Here is a 17,100-nt window from a genome sequence, read left to right on the forward strand (position 1 = left end):
GTTATGAAGATTAGATTAATGCATGTATTTTTTAATATGATGCTTGGAACATAGTTACAACTTAATGATACTGGCTATCATGAAGATTACAGTGAAATTTACCTTGGTCTGGAAAGATACAACCATAGAAATCAATGAACATATCTCTAAGACAAAAACCACTGGATGATGGAAACCTACTAAAATGCATTCTTGTACCTCCAAAAAGGGGACAGGAAAATTCTTCTTTTACTGAGAAATCCTGACTTTTAAACTATCCCTGTAGTATTATCCTCAACTTGTTTTGCCCAGGAAGCTTAGCAGTGGCAAAGAATGCTAACAACTTGAGGTGCTCGCTTTACTTCAACTGCTAGCAAGTAATAACACTCAGAGCATGCAGAGCACAGCAGCTGCTTTGAGCTATCAAAACAGCAACTAGCAAAAGCGTCATTGAATTATAACGATAATTGGAGACTTTGAAGTTAGGGTCATTAAATTCATATTTGAACCATAAATAGCAAAATATAATGGGTCTACACTAAATAAGGAAAATAGACTTTTATGTGTACCTGAGCATCTAAACAATGTCTACAAAACTTACTAATCTGCTGGTGTTATTTCAGGAAGAATAAGTGAAAACAAGGAAATGACCTTGTGTCCTGGGGGTCATCAGCTCCCAGCCAGGGTATATAAAGGGCCCAGAGGGGGAGGAGGACATTCACACCTGAGAACACCCAGCTCCTCTCAACAGCCCAACCCACACCAGCCTCAGACACCACCATGACCGGCTCCTGCTGCGGCTCCACCTTCTCCTCCCTGAGCTATGGGGGAGGCTGCTGCCAGCCCTGCTGCTGCCGCGACCCCTGCTGCTGCCGCCCCGTGACCTGCCAGACCACCGTGTGCCGCCCCGTGACCTGCGTGCCCCGCTGCACGCGCCCCATCTGCGAGCCCTGCCGCCGCCCGGTGTGCTGCGACCCCTGCTCCCTGCAGGAAGGCTGCTGCCGCCCCATCACCTGCTGCCCCTCGTCGTGCACGGCTGTGGTGTGCAGGCCCTGCTGCTGGGCCACCACCTGCTGCCAGCCTGTGTCTGTGCAGTCCCCCTGCTGCCGGCCCCCCTGCGGCCAGCCGACCCCTTGCAGCACCACCTGCAGGACCTACTCCTGCTGAGCCACCACCTGCTGCCAGCCTGTGTCTGTGCAGTCCCCCTGCTGCCGGCCCCCCTGCGGCCAGCCAACCCCTTGCAGCACCACCTGCAGGACCTCCTCCTGCTGAGCAGCCCGTTATCACGAAGGGCCCCTCAGAAGATGGCCAGGTCCATCCCGCTGCCCCTCAGGGCTTCACCGCAGAGCAATACACGTTTCCTTGAGAAGCCCATTTCTCATCTCTTCATACTAGCTCACACTATGCATTGAAGACACCTTTTCAGACCAACCACAGATGAGAAATACTTTTCCTAGGACTCCAGTCTAACTCCTATATCATGTTGTCTGCTTTCTAATAAACTCAATACTCCTACCATAGAAATCATGGTCTTTGTGATATTTTCTTCTGGGAGATTGTCTCTTTTTTTCTAGAGATACTCAAAGCAAGATGCAGAATAATCCTCTTATACAGTTCTCATAACTTAAGTCTGAGTAGTTTTCTTATAATCATTGTAAATGGCATTTATGGAGCACAGCTGAGTCAGGAAGATGGATACAACTATGACTTTATCATGTGCACAGAGTCACTTGTGCCCAGAATTCCAGGCATGCATTGAACACCTGAGAAATGTTCTGCAACAAGAAACACGCTGGGAGGCCGCACCTGGGTTGAAACTTACATTCCCAGCCTAATGGTGTGTTTACTGATCCGACACCTGTTGGAACATCATAGAACGCCCAGGGTGTTAGAGGTGGAAGAAGCCTTAGGCAACCTCTGGCCAATTACCTCTGTTTTTGAAGTTAAAGAAACATGAGTAATGTAAGAGTAAATAAGTTACTTACTAATGTAATTATAATCCCAAAAGTTCAGAAAAGACCCTGGAGAATACAAATTTCCTGCATTTAGACCTCAGGTCAAACACTTCTTAGTATGGTGAGAGACATGTTAATCACAAAATGGTTGCACATTCTACAACTTTATTTTACACTTCAATAGCCACACACACACATATACACACTTCCTAGGAATACATCTAACCAAGGAAGTGAAAAATCTCTACAGAGAAAACTACAGAACACAACTTAAAGAAATGATAGGTGACACAAACGAATGGAAAAACATCCCATGCCAATGGATTGGAAGAATCAGTATCATTAAAATGACCACACTGCCCCAAGCAATCTACAGATTCAATGCTATTTCTATCAAGCTACCAATGTCATTTTTCACAGAACTAGAAAAAAACTATTCTGAAATTCATATGGAACCAAAAAGAGCCCAAATAGCCAAAGCAATCCTAAATAAAAAGAAAACTGAAGGCATCACATTACCTGACTTCAAACAATGCTACAAGACTACAGTAAACAAAACAGCATGGTACTGGTACAAAAACAGAAAGTTTTAAAATATAAAGTGGCATAGACAAAAGGAACAGAATAGAGAACCCAGAAATAAAGCCATGCGCATACAACAATCTAATCTTTGATAACATTAACAAAAATAAGCAATGAGGATAGGACTCCCTATTCAATAAGTGGTGCTGGGATAGCTGGCTAGCTCTATGCAGATGATTGAAACTAGACCCTGACTTTCACCATATAGAAAAATTAACTCAAGATGGATTAAAGATTTAAATGTAAGACCTCAAACTTTAAAAACCCTAGGAGAAAATCTAGAAAACATCATTCTTAACATCAACCTTGGGAAAGAATTTATGACTAAGTCCTCAAAAGCAATTGCAACAAACACAAAAATTGGCAAGTGGGACCTAATTAAACTAAAGAGCTTCTGCACAGTAAATGAAACTATGAACACAGTAAATAGACAACCTACAGATTGAGAGAAAATATTCACAAACTGTGCATCCAACAAAGGTCTAACATCCAGAATCTATAAGGAACTTAAACAATTGAACAAGCAAAAACAAATAATCCCATTAAAAAGTGGGCAAAGGACTTGAACAATCACTTCTCAAAACAAGACATACAAGCAGCCAAACACACATGTGAAAAAATGCTCCACATCATTATTCATCAAAGAAATGCAAAATCAAAACCACAATGAGATACCATCTTACACCAGTCAAAATGGCTATTATTAAAAAACTCAGTAACTGAAGCCCCATACTTTCAGAATAAAGAAAAAAATAGTAAAAAAACAACAGATGCTGACAAGGCTGTTGAGAGGAGAGAATGCTTATATGCTGTTGATGGGAATGTAAATTAGTTCAGCTACTATGGAAAGCAGTGTGGAGATTTCTCAGGAACTTAAAGTAGAACTATCATTTGACCCAGCAATCCCTTTACTTGGTCTGTAGCCAAAAGACAACAAATCATTCTACCAAAAAGACACATGCACTTGCATGTTTGTCACAGTACAATTCACAATAGCGAAGACATGGAATCGACCTAGGTTCCCATCAGTGGTGGACTGGATAGAGAAAATATGGTACACATACACCATGGAATACTACTGACCCATAAAAAACAATGAACTCATGTCCTTCACAGTAACATGGATGCAGCTGGGGGCCATTATCCTAAACAAATTAACCCAGGAACAGAAAACCAAATGCCATATTTTCTCACTGACAAATGGGAGTTAAACATCAGGTACTCATTGACATAATGATGGCAACAATAGACACTGGGGACTACTAGAGCAGGGAGAGCGGGAGGGAGACAAGGGCTGAAAAACTGTTGGGTGCTACACTCAGTCCTGGGTGACAGGATCAATCATACCCCAAACCTCAGCATCACACAGTATACCCACATAACAAACTGGCACATCACACAATATACCACCTGAATCTAAAGGAAAAGTTGAAATAATGAAAAAAAGATTTGTTCATAATGTTATTGTTAAATGATAATGTGAAATAAAACTCTAGAGTTTGTTACACAAAATCTGTTGTACATCACCATGAGAAATCTGTCTAAATCAATTTGAAGGCTTTTTTTTTTAAGGATGCTTCTCTAAGACCCCATTCTGTATTGCATGGGCTGTGGGGTTCTCAGTAGGGGTCTTGTTGTTATACACAGTCCTGACAGATATGCCTTCTGTCAGTTCAACAATAGCCTGACTCCCTTCACAGAGGTAAGTGCTCAATGAGAAGGTGCTCTGTTTCTTCCTTCCAGGTGCTTTTATTTTATTTCATGCTATTAATGGAACTTACCACTGAATAATGTTATTTCATGTGTATTGTTTGGTGACTGAGCAGAGAACTAACCATTTGCCATAACAAATATGTTGGTCTTTGTTCTAAACTTAAAGTTTAGAATTTAGAAAGTACCAATGTAACATGACCTTTTGCTATATATACATATGGTATACATAGAGTAAATATATATAGTATATGTAAAATACATATAGTAAAATATATATACATATTTGTATATATACATATATACTATATATAGTAAAATACATATAGTATATATGTATATATAAATATGTAATATATTATATTATATATATTTTACTATATATAACATATTATATATATTTTACTATATATAACATATTATATATATTTTACTATATATAACATATTATATATATTTTACTATATATAACATATTATATATATTTTACTATATATAATATATTATATATATTTTACTATATATAATATATTATATATATTTTACTATATATGTAATATATATGTACCATATTATCGGGGGACCTGCCCCGATAATCACGTATGTTCTTTTCTATTTTCCTAAGCATCGGCTGGCTTGAGAAATAAAGGGACAGAGAACAAAAGAGAGAAACTTTAAAGCTGGGTGTCCGGGGGAGACATCACATTTTGGTAGGATCTGTGATGCCCCACAAGCCACAAAAACCAGCAAGTTTTTATTAGGGAGTTTCAAAACGGGAGGGAGTATACGAATAGGTGTGAGTGACAGACATCAAGTACTTAACAGGGTAATACAATATCACAAGGCAAGTGGAGGCAGGGCGAGATCAGAGGACCACAGGACCGAGGCGAAATTAAAATTGCTAATGAAGTTTTGGGCACCACTGTCATTGATAACATCTTATCAGGAGACAGGGTTTTGAGATCAACCGGTCTGACCAAAATTTATTAGGTGGGAATTTCCTCTTCCTAATAAGCCTGGGAGCGCTATGGGAGCCTGGAGTTTATTTCACCTCTGCAATCTCAACCATAAGAGACAGGTACACCCCGGGGGGGCCAGTTCAGAGACCTACCCCTAGGTGCGCATTCTCTTTCTCAGGGACGTTCCACGCTGAGAAAAAGAATTCAGCGATATTTCTCCCATTTGCTTTTGAAAGAAGAGAAATATGGCTCTGTTCTGCCCGGCTCACCAGCGGTCAGAGTTTAAGATTATCTCTCTTATTCCCTGAACAATTGCTGTTATTCTGTTCTTTTTTCAGGGTGCCCACATTTCATATTGCTCAAACACACATGCTGTACAATTTTTGTAGTTAATGCAATTATTACAGGGTCCTGGAATGATATACATCCTCCTCAACTGACAGGATTAAGAGATTAAAGTAAAGACAGGCATAGGAAATCACAAGCGTATTGATTGGGGAAGTGATAAGTGTCCATGAAATCTTTACAATTTATGTTTAGAGATTTCAGTAAAGACAGGCATAAGAAATTACAAAAGTATTAATTTGGGGAACTAATAAATGTCCATAAAATCTTCACAATCCATGTTCTTCTGTCATGGCTTCAGTCGGTCCTCCGTTTGGGGTTCCTGACTTCCCGCAACACCATATACATATATAGTATACATACATATGTACTATACATATTTTACTATATATGTAATACATATGTATATATACATATATACTATATATATTTTACTATATATATAGTAAAAGGTCATGTTACTATATATGTGTATATATGTGTGTATATATATATTTACTATATATATATATTTAACAAATACAAGACACTAAGTGCCAGACATTGTTTGTTCTTAGCACTTGACAAATATTAGCTCATGTAATCCTTACAATTCTGATATGAACTATTATTATGGCCCAAGGACACACAGCCAGTAAGTGGCAGAGCTTTAAATGAGCATTGTCCAGTTTCAGAATAAGTGGGGTCAGAAAATAGGATGTGACTTGCCACCAGTGTCAAACCGCAGAGCTGTCTGTGCTCTTACAACTCTGAGGCATGAATAACTGAAGCATGACCCATATTTTCTCTGCCTGAAAATGAAGTTTGGCTATGGGGTGTGGATAAGTGTCTTAGAGTGAATAAACACTAGAAAGGTTACTGAGTGATGCACAGATTATCTTTTTGGATCTTTATAAAGGGGAGACAGATCCTTATAAAGGGGAGAGACAGATCTTTATAAAGGGGAGAGACAGATCTCTTTAGAATGACCTTGGGTTTGAAGTTTCTGCAGTAGAGAAATGAGTCTTGTTAATGTGATGATTTAAGTCTTCCAAAGAGGCTCCCATTGCATAAAATGTGATTATCATGAAGACTCCACAGCAGCATGAAAATAAATTATGAGATAATATGTCTCGAAAAGAGCAGAATATACAACTTTTTACCTAGTTACCTCTGGTTACCACTTTGAAAAACAAAAATCCCACGTCCATAAACAAAGAAAAGAATGTAAAACAGGAGAGTCAAAGGTCTCTAGCGATGAGATTGTGCCTGATATCTCCCTCTTCTGTTTCCCTAATTGTGACTACTGGGTCCAGTCAATTTACATTCCTTTTAAAGTTTTGAAATTATGCTTGAAATTCCATTTGGGGAGCTTTAGATGTCCGGCCCCAAGGCACATTCTTTCAAATAAAGAAAATGATCCTGAAGTGATTCAAAACCCTGTCTGGTGACTAACAGGAGGAGTAAAGCTGGAAAGTAATGGGACTGTTTCCCCCATGTAGTTCCTGAACTGCCCCTGGCAACACTTCCTGAAGAAGCGCATCCATCACGCTTTTAGCAGTGCCACAGCAGAACACTGGGCAGCCTCCCAATGTGTCTACCCCTGAACAGTATTCTGGATATGTGTGCAATGTTGGTTGAAAACCCCTTTCTTGTCACTTGCTAATCAGAGCACCTATGTCAAAGTATATATGCATTTTTCTTTTTTGAGATGGAGTCTCACTCTGTAGCCCAAGCTGGAGTGCAATGGCATGATCTCGGCTCGCTGCAACCTCCGCCTTTGGGGCTCAAGTGATTCTCGTTACCCAGCCTCCGGCACAGCTGGGACTACAGGCACCTGCCACCACACCCAGCTAATTTTTTGTATTTTATTAGAGTTGAGGTTTCACCATGTTGCCCAGGGTGGTCTTGAACTCCTGAGCTCAGGTGATCCACCTGCCTTGGCCTCCCCAAGTGTTGGGATTACAGGCGTGAGCCACTGCGCCCGGCCAACAAGGTATATTCAGAAAAATTTCCCATTACAGAATTCTTCATTACATGCACAAGAAAGGCAACGCTAAAAAATGACATGTTTCAGAGATAAAAATCAGCATCTTATGACCAGAAAGACCAGAGTTGCACAGAACCTGAACTAGAGAAAACAAAACATGCAAGGCAGTCTTGGAGGTTTTATTCCAATACTTAGTGGTTTGCAAAAATTTTTGTCTGTCCTGTACAACTCTATGAGCTGCTATCCTATTCAAGGCCTATGTATCCCACTATATCAAGTGATAATCAAACGTATTCCCAAGCAGACTACATGAGAGGGCTTGTCTAACACTCGTGTGATTCACGTTTCACATGTAGGTGCTTCCAAGGACTTGAGTCCCCTATTGGGGTCAGGATAGGCTCTACTCAGTGTTCTATGTACTTCTCTATGTTTTTAATTTCTTTTAAAAACGGAAGTTTTTTTAGACCTTTTTGTCCAGATTTGATCCAGTGTTATCTACTCAAAATAAGCATCAAGAGCTACTATCACCTCAAATGACGATGAGTTCTTAGATTTTCACCCAGTGTGAGTACATCCATACTTAGAGATAAAACAAGAGCTCTTTAATGAGATAATGAGTGTGTCACAAGCAACCATTAGTCAAAACAAAATTCTACTTAATTGGCCAAAAGGTAAACGAAAAGGGTCACCTGCACCCGGCCAGGGTATATAAAGGGCCCAGAGGGGGAGGAGGACATTCACACCCGAGAACACCCAGCTCCTCTCAACAGCCCAACCCACACCAGCCTCAGACACCACCATGACCGGCTCCTGCTGCGGCTCCACCTTCTCCTCCCTGAGCTATGGGGGAGGCTGCTGCCAGCCCTGCTGCTGCCGCGACCCCTGCTGCTGCCGCCCCGTGACCTGCCAGACCACCGTGTGCCGCCCCGTGACCTGCGTGTCCCGCTGCACGCGCCCCATCTGCGAGCCCTGCCGCCGCCCGGTGTGCTGCGACCCCTGCTCCCTGCAGGAAGGCTGCTGCCGCCCCATCACCTGCTGCCCCTCGTCGTGCACGGCTGTGGTGTGCAGGCCCTGCTGCTGGGCCACCACCTGCTGCCAGCCTGTGTCTGTGCAGTCCCCCTGCTGCCGGCCCCCCTGCGGCCAGCCGACCCCTTGCAGCACCACCTGCAGGACCTCCTCCTGCTGAGCAGTGCACTGACTGCCCGGAACGCGTAACTCACCTTCTGAAAAAGTCACACTCCCATTTCTCTACTTTAACAAACCTCCTGCCCTGAGCCCACAAAACCCCACATCAACCAAGCTGGGAACCGAGCACTGGGCTCATCTATTAAGACCTGGGCCATTCTGAAGTCTGTAAAAGAAGTAATTTCCTTCTTCTTAAGATTTTGTGGCATGTTTATTTTCTAATAAATATCTGTTCTTTGGCCTTGCAAAAAGCTTTGGTTTTATTTACTCATTCTAATATTTTGTATTAAATTAATTTTTTAATTAAAAAACTGACACATAATTGTACATATTTATGGGGTGCAATGTGATGTTTCCATACATGTATACATCGTGTAATAATCAAGTCAGGGTGTTTAGCATATTCGTCACCTCATACATTAATCATTTCTTCATGGTAAGATCATTTAAAATATTCTCTGATCGCTATTTTGAAATATATGATACAATATTACTAACCACAGTCACCCCACTGTACATCAGAATACCAAAACTTATCCCTCCTATCTGCCTGTAACTTTGTACCTGTAGACCAATCTCTGCCTATCCTCCCCTCCTCTCACCCTCCCCAGCCTCTGGTAGTCACTATTCTACTCTCTACTTCTATGAGATCAACTTCTTTAGATTTCACATAGGAGTGAGAGAATGTGCTATTTGTCTTTCTGTGCCTGGTTAATTTCACTTAACATAATGTCCCCCAGGTTCATCCATGTTGATGCACATGACAGTATTTCATTCTTTTTCATGGCTGATAGTATTTCATTGTGTGTTTGTGTGTGAGTGTGTGTCACATTTTCTTTATCCATTCATCCATTGATGGACACTTAGATTGTTTTCATATGTTGGCTGTTGTGAATCGTGCTGCAATAAACATGGAAGTGCAGATATCTCCTCAACATACTGATTTCATTTCCTTTGCGTATATACTCAGTAGTGGGATTCCTGGATCACATGGTCGTCCTATTTTTAATTTTTGGGGAACCCTCCATACTGTTTTCCATAATGGCTATACTACTTTACATTCCCTCCAACCTTGTATGAGTTCCCTTTTTTCCACATCCACACCAGCATTTTTTATCTTTTTGTATTTTTGATAATAGCCATTCTAATTGTGGTGATATGGTATCTCATTGCGGTTTTGATTTGCATTTCCTGACGATTAGTGATGCTGAGCACTTCTTCATATATGTGTTGGCAATTTGTATGTTTTCTTTTGTGAAATATCTATTCAGGTCTTTTACCTATTTTTAATTGGATTTTTTATTATTATTCACTGTTGAGTTGTTCAAGTTCCTTATATATTCTAGATATTAACCCCTGGTCAGATGCATAGTTTGAAAATATTTTCTCCCACATTTTTGCAATCTACTCATCTGACAAAGGGCTAATATCCAGAATATACAAAGAACTCAAACAAATTTACAAGAAAAAAACAAACAACCCCATCAATAAGTGGGTGAAGGACATGAACAGACACTTCTCAAAAGAAGACATTTATGCAGCCAACAGACACATGAAAAAAATGCTCATCATCACTGGCCATCAGAGAAATGCAAATCAAAACCACAATGAGATACCATCTCACACCAGTTAGAATGGTGATCATTAAAAAGTCAGGAAACAACAGGTGCTGAACAGGATGTGGAGAAATAGGAACACTTTTACACTGTTGGTGGGACTGTAAACTAGTTCAACCATTGTGGAAGACAGTGTGGCGATTCCTCAGGGATCTAGAACTAGAAATACCATTTGACCCAGCCATCCCATTACTGGGTATATACCCAAAGGATTATTAATCATGCTGCTATAAAGATACATGCACATGTATGTTTATTGCAGCACTATTCACAATAGCAAAGACTTGGAACCAACCCAAATGTCCATCAATGATAGACTGGATTAAGAAAATGTGGCACATATACATGGAATACTATGCAGCCATAAAAAATGATGAGTTCATGTCCTTTGTAGGGACATGGATGAAGCTGGAAACCATCATTCTCAGCAAACTATCGCAAGGACAGAAAACCAAACACTGCATGTTCTCACTCATACATGGGAATTGAACAATGAGAACACTTGGACACAGGAGGGGGAACATAACACACCAGGGCCTATTGTGTGGTGGGGGGAGGGGGGAGGGATAGCATTAGGAGATATACCTAATGTAAATGATGAGTTAATGGGTGCAGCACACCAACATGGCACACGTATACATATGTAACAAACCTGCACGTTGTGCACATGTACCCTAGAACTTAAAGTATAATTTAAAAAAAAGTACCAAAAAAGAAAATATTTTCTCCCATTCTCTAGGCTGTCTCTTCACTCTGCTGATTTGATTGTTTCCTTTGCTGTGCAGAAGGTTTTAATTTTATATAATCCCATTTGTTTACTTTCACTTTTGTTGCCTGTGCCTTTGAGGTCTTATCCCCCCAAGAAAAAACCATTGTCCAGACCAGTGCCATAAAATGTTTCCTGTGTGTTTTCTTCTAGTTGTTTTATTATATGTGGTCTTATATTTAAGTATTTAATCCATTTTGGGTTGTTTTTAAATGAATTGAGAAATAGGGTCTAAATGTGCTGCTTGCCTACCATATGCAAGTCACAGGCTATATGGTATAAAATAGAAAGTAAAATTGAATTAAAAATGTTCCCATCTTCAAAAAGATTCTAGAGACATGAGTCATATTCACCTATAATTCATCTAAAAAGTAGAATATTAAAAAATAAAAGTACAACACTGTGTGGTGTCAACACAGAAGTCACTGTTGGTTGGGGAAAATAAGAAAGATTGAAAAGAGAAGCTAACATTTTATATAGGTTCAGATTGTGGTGTCCAGATCACAGGGATGGCATTCTCAGCAATAGAAATTGTATGAGCAAAGGTGTGGAGGGAGGGGAACCATAGGGTTGTTCAGAGTACGGTTTGGCTGGGGGCACTGGATATATATAGAGTGATAGTGAAAGAAAGATTTGGAAAATTTGTATGCTTTGAATACTAGCCAACGGAGTACATCCTTAATGCAATAAGCAGTAAGGAGTTGTTGAAAGCTTTGGGGCAGGAAAATGGCATAACAAGAGCAGGGCATTGGGACAATTCTCATGATAGCTCCTTATAAAGACAGAGGTCAAAGGCCAGAGAAATGAGTCGTACAGAACTATACAGAAACTAATCAGGAAGATATTGCCTTGGTCAAGTGATTACAATAAGAGCTCAACTAAGATAATACCCATGGAATAAAGAAGACACAATGAGTATAGCAGATGTAGAAACCCAGAAATTATATTAACTTAGTTGAATGTGGGAAACAAAAAACAACTAGGAGGCAAATGTGACTTATTCCAATTATAAGTCTCTCGTCCAGATACTTAAAAGAACTTTAACATATTTGTACTTATTTATTGTGTATTTAAAATCACTACTCCATAGTGCCATCTCTCTACCATCTAATATTTCTATTCTTGTGCTATTACAAAATACCTTTTTTTTAGAAAAAAAAGACAAAGACAAAGAGCCTTACTAACATTAATTGATTCTGAAAAGCAGCATGGTATAAAATAAAAAGAACTGGTCTAGGAACAAGTGATAGGAATTTTATACCCAGCTCTTCTGGTTGTGTACTGTGTGAATGGAACAAGCCACTTAACCTCTTCAAGACTCAAGAGTATTCTAACATCAACCGATGTTAAGTGAAAATGAAAAGTGCTCCATACCACATCACCAATGTTCCCATTTAGAACTTTGAGACTAAATGGTTCTATACTCAACTCTTTTCCTTGATTAATCCCTCCTATTGCTACTACACTGATTTTTATACTAGAGCAAGATACAAAACAAATATATGGGATCTTGCTTTCTGTATAAGCCTTTAGTGCTCTGGGCATAGTAGAAGTTAATAAATATGTGCTATTTATAATAAGAATGATGTCAGTTTCTACACCTATAAAATTAAGTGGTGGAACAGGATAATTTACTACATTTTTGATCTCCAACATTCAGTGATTACATATAACCATTTTCAACTTCATACCTACAGTCATGGTTACCATATGATGTGAACATCTTTACTGAAGCTGGCATGAATCACACTGTGATATAACCCCATTCCTGTACAAACAAATGCCACCACCTCATAAAAAGCTAACTATGTGTTTCTATTCATGATTGGAAGGGAGAAATAAACCTACCCCAAGTAGAAATAATATGTTTTTGACCAGCCTTTTTTCATTTATCTCATGTAACCCTAAACTCCCAGTGAAAATTACATTCTTTCTTCTGGCAATGACCAGGAATTGTTTTAACTTTTATTTTGCTGAAATTTTTCTTAATCTCTTTGCATTTATTATACTACACCTCTTGAACTATATTTGGTCACCCATTTTCTAACCTGCCTTATAAAGCAGATAAAAGTATTTTCTAACTCTTGCTTTTTCTTTGATTTATTCCCTTTCCTAAATTCAGTTGTCATGCTCTTTGGTCTAATATCTTTTCACAGGACACATGGTTTAGTAACGTGAAATGACATAAATTAAAATTAAATTCTGCCTTTGAAAAATTATATGCCAGATAATCCATATACAAGTGATTTTTGTCTTTCATAGAGAAGTGTAAATTTCATTAAAATATTTTGCAATTTTTTCCAATTACTGAATATGAATTTTAGCCTCTTTTTTAAGAGACATTGAAATTGAACAGGTTTTGTTTTATATATTCTCCTGAGTGATCAATGTTTCCTAAAATATGAATGTGAAGTTCAGGAGATATCACAGAAATTGGAAAGATTCCATTTCAGGGAAAAATCTATGAATTTCTATGAATATAGAGTTTATCAGAGTTTCTATCTGGCTAATAAGATTATATCGAGAGAGGATAATCTTATTAGTCTAAAAAATACAAAGCAGTCTTACATAAGGGCAATCATGATTAATAATTCTTTTCTGGAGACCTGAGGTTTGGTGAATATGATCTCCAAAATCACATCACCTTATGGGTGAGAGTCACTTTGTCACGTGATATACCCACAAGTGCAAACCTGAAGCTGAAGCTCAAGTGGAAATTATACCATTGTCTGTAAATAAAATGTTAACATTTTTACCAAAGACAAACACATTTGGTGAGTATTAGCTGAGCAATAAGGAAAAATCAATTTCGAGATATATTTAAAACAATTCAGCATTTGAACCATCAGAGGGCCCTAGAAAGGCTGGTTTAAAGAGTAACAAGATAAAAATGTTGCTCGCCACAAATAGAGGAATTGGCCCAGACTTATAAAAAGCCGGCAGTGGAATAGGCAGCCATAATTCAGAAACTCCTCCAAGCAACCCAACCTTCAGATCAACTCCTGACACCATGGCCTGCTGTCAGACCAGCTTCTGTGGATTTCCCAGCTGCTCCACCAGTGGGACCTGCGGATCCAGCTGCTGCCAGCCAAGCTGCTGTGAGACCAACTCCTGCCAGCCATGCTGCTGTGAGACCAGCTGCTGCCAGCCAAGCTGCTGCCAGACCAGCTTCTGTGGATTTCCTAGCTTCTCAACCAGTGGGACTTGTGACTCCAGCTGCTGCCAGCCAAGCTGCTGTGAAACTAGCTGCTGCCAGCCAAGCTGCTACCAGACCAGCTCCTGCGGAACTGGCTGCGGCATTGGTGGTGGCATTGGCTATGGCCAGGAGGGCAGCAGTGGAGCTGTGAGCACCCGTATCAGGTGGTGCCGCCCAGACTGCCGTGTGGAGGGTACCTGCCTGCCTCCCTGCTGCGTGGTTAGCTGCACACCCCCAACCTGCTGCCAGCTGCACCACGCCGAGGCCTCCTGCTGCCGCCCATCCTACTGTGGACAGTCCTGTTGCCGCCCAGTCTGCTGCTGCTACTGCTCTGAGCCCACTTGTTGAAAACCTCCTTCTGCTGGGGATCCTGATAAGATGGCACCTTAAAACTAGCCAAATTAGAATCCTAACAATCTTCTGAACTCCAGTACCTATAACTGGGCTTGCAACCTCTCATCACACAGCCACATAAATTCCGTAGGATGTAAATTCATTTACAATGGAAGACCAAAAATTTTTCCTAGACCTGGTTGTCAGCCAAAGTCCTACAATGTGAAAAGAGTTAGATACTATTTTACTATAAATATCACCTGAAATATTTCACCAGTTATTGGGACTTAAATTTAATTAAAGTTTTCATCTCTTCAATGATGAAGTTGTTGTTTGAACTTTCTTTGCTTTGGAATTTATTAAGAATATTGGGGTACGGGGATTTTTCAAAATATCAACATGACATGACACTATGGTTTTTCTGTACTTTTGCTCTTTTAATGATGATATTTAACAGCAATTTTCCTTTGTTTTACCATTAAATGGTCCAATATTTTGCAGCCAAGACATATGATTAAAGGAACTTGACAACATTTAGGAACTGTTTCCTAAGGTCCTCTCATGTGCAAAGTGGTGGGCTAGGTATTCCAACAGATTGATTCAGCTTCTTGAGGTTTTGCCAAATCTATTCATTCATCCATTCATATATGAGGTTGTATACAATTATTTCTGTCCTCTAAGATATACAAAAGCATAATAAAAATTGTGAAAGAATACAAACACAAGATTATAGAGTAATAGCACATAACAAATATACACATTTCATTCAAGGTCTAGGCTCATAACTCCCATAGCCCTTTTATTGATGTTAGGGCACTTTACACTTCAGAAGCAGGCCTCAGAAAACAGAATATCTCTCTCTCTCTCTCTCGCTCTCTCGCTCTCGCTCACTCACTTGCTCTTGCTCTCTCTCTCTCTCTGGCCTTCTCCCCACCTCTTTTCACCTGCTCCTTTTACTCCTCAAGGCAAGAATCTTCCCCCACTGTTCTTGGCACTGGCCGTCAAGATATTCTCCTACCTACCTTGCCTGATTGTAGGTCATAAGATCCCCATTTCAGAAGAGGTTCTGCCCCATGCCCTGGAGGAAGGAAGGCTGCATAGAGAGACCAAGAAGGATCTGACAGACAGGACTTGCTGGGTTTCACCACTCACTCTACTAACATTAGATTATACTCTTTTTGTCCAATCACGTTTCTAATGGTTGTCCATCATGCCCATCCACTGAAGTCCCCATAAAATGTTCAAAAAAAAAAAAAAAAAACCACAGAGTTTGAGGAGCTTCCAGATAGCTGAATGTGTGGAGGTTCCTGGAATGTGCTGTTCCCAGAGAGGTTATGAAAGCTCCTCATACCCCTTCCCCCACACCTCACCCTATGCATCTCTTCTTCTGTACCGTTTGTAATTGTCTTTATAATAAACCAATAAGCTAAATGTTTCCCTGAGTCCTGGGACCTGCTCTAGCACATTCATCAAACTTGAGGGTGTCATGGAATTCCCAATTTATGGCTGGTTGGTCAGAAGCACAGGCAAAACAACCTGGAGCTTGTGCTTGGCACTGGAAGTAGGGGGCAGTCTTACAGAACTGAGCCCTCCCCCCTGTAAAACCTGACACTATCACCAAGTAAATAGCGTTAGAATGGAATTGGAGTGGAAAACATGCAGCTGGTATCTGCTGCAGAATTTATTTCCTTGCTTCTTGATGGGGAGAAATCCCCACACATTAGCCACAGAAATCTTCTGTGTTGATTGTTGTTGAGTGAGAGAGTAGAAAGAACATTTGAGTGTGTTTTTTTTTTCCTTCTACCCAATAGCATAAGATGTAAAAATAGCTTATGCTATTGGGTAGAAGAACAAAAAGCTAAATCAAGACTCCTGAGTTCTAGTCCCAACTTTGTAACTAGCTATCCATGAATCCTTGAGCAAGTCCCTTCACTTGCCTGGGTACCTATTTCTAATTTGGGAAATGAGAGAATTGAGTCATTACTGACAACATCCCTTCCAGGCATAAGAGGGTAGATAATTTCCTAAACAGGATACACACTGACCAGTAATAGCTTCAGATGCCCAAAGAGGAAAAAATATACAGTGGTCAAATTATGTTGTATGCTTTATCACCTTTTTGCAAGTTTATAAAGCCACACTGGAATATCAAAGGGACTGAGATGCCCTGCAATAAAGAAAGCTCTACAACCAGTGGCCGGGCTCAGTGGCTCACACCTGTCATCCTAGCACTTCCGGAGGCTGAGGCAGGTGGATCACCTGAGGTCACAAGTTCGAGACCAGCATGACAAACATGGCAAAACCCCGTGTCTACTAAAAATACAAAAATTAGCCAGGCGTCATGGCGGGAACCTGTGGTCTTACAGGCTGAAGCAGGAGAATCACTTGAATCCAGGAGGTGGAGGTTGCGGTGAAACAAGATCGCGCCACTACACTACAGCCTGGGTGACAGAGTGGGAGTCCATCTCAAAAAAAAAAAAAAGAAAAGAAAAAAAAAACAACTCT

At 40.2% G+C, this 17,100-nt stretch overlaps 3 protein-coding genes across 3 annotated transcripts; all 3 read left to right on the top strand.

The window, feature by feature from the left end:
* The first annotated feature begins 733 nt into the window (after nucleotides 1-733).
* LOC117976485 (keratin-associated protein 2-1-like) lies at nucleotides 734-1,503 on the top strand. Its single transcript, XM_034941902.4, has one exon. It carries the CDS (start codon nucleotides 760-762, stop codon nucleotides 1,144-1,146), a length of 387 nt encoding a protein of 128 aa, XP_034797793.2. The 5' UTR covers nucleotides 734-759; the 3' UTR covers nucleotides 1,147-1,503.
* A 6,768-nt stretch (nucleotides 1,504-8,271) lies between these two features.
* On the top strand, nucleotides 8,272-8,712 carry LOC100988223 (keratin-associated protein 2-1-like). Its single transcript, XM_034941901.3, has one exon. It carries the CDS (start codon nucleotides 8,299-8,301, stop codon nucleotides 8,683-8,685), a length of 387 nt encoding a protein of 128 aa, XP_034797792.1. The 5' UTR covers nucleotides 8,272-8,298; the 3' UTR covers nucleotides 8,686-8,712.
* A 5,311-nt stretch (nucleotides 8,713-14,023) lies between these two features.
* On the top strand, nucleotides 14,024-14,933 carry LOC100988562 (keratin-associated protein 1-1). Its single transcript, XM_003831399.6, has one exon. It carries the CDS (start codon nucleotides 14,077-14,079, stop codon nucleotides 14,608-14,610), a length of 534 nt encoding a protein of 177 aa, XP_003831447.3. The 5' UTR covers nucleotides 14,024-14,076; the 3' UTR covers nucleotides 14,611-14,933.
* The last annotated feature ends 2,167 nt before the right edge of the window (nucleotides 14,934-17,100 follow it).

The sequence above is a fragment of the Pan paniscus genome, chromosome 19 (genome assembly GCF_029289425.2).
Source record: "Pan paniscus chromosome 19, NHGRI_mPanPan1-v2.0_pri, whole genome shotgun sequence".
Taxonomy (NCBI): Eukaryota; Metazoa; Chordata; class Mammalia; order Primates; family Hominidae; genus Pan; species Pan paniscus.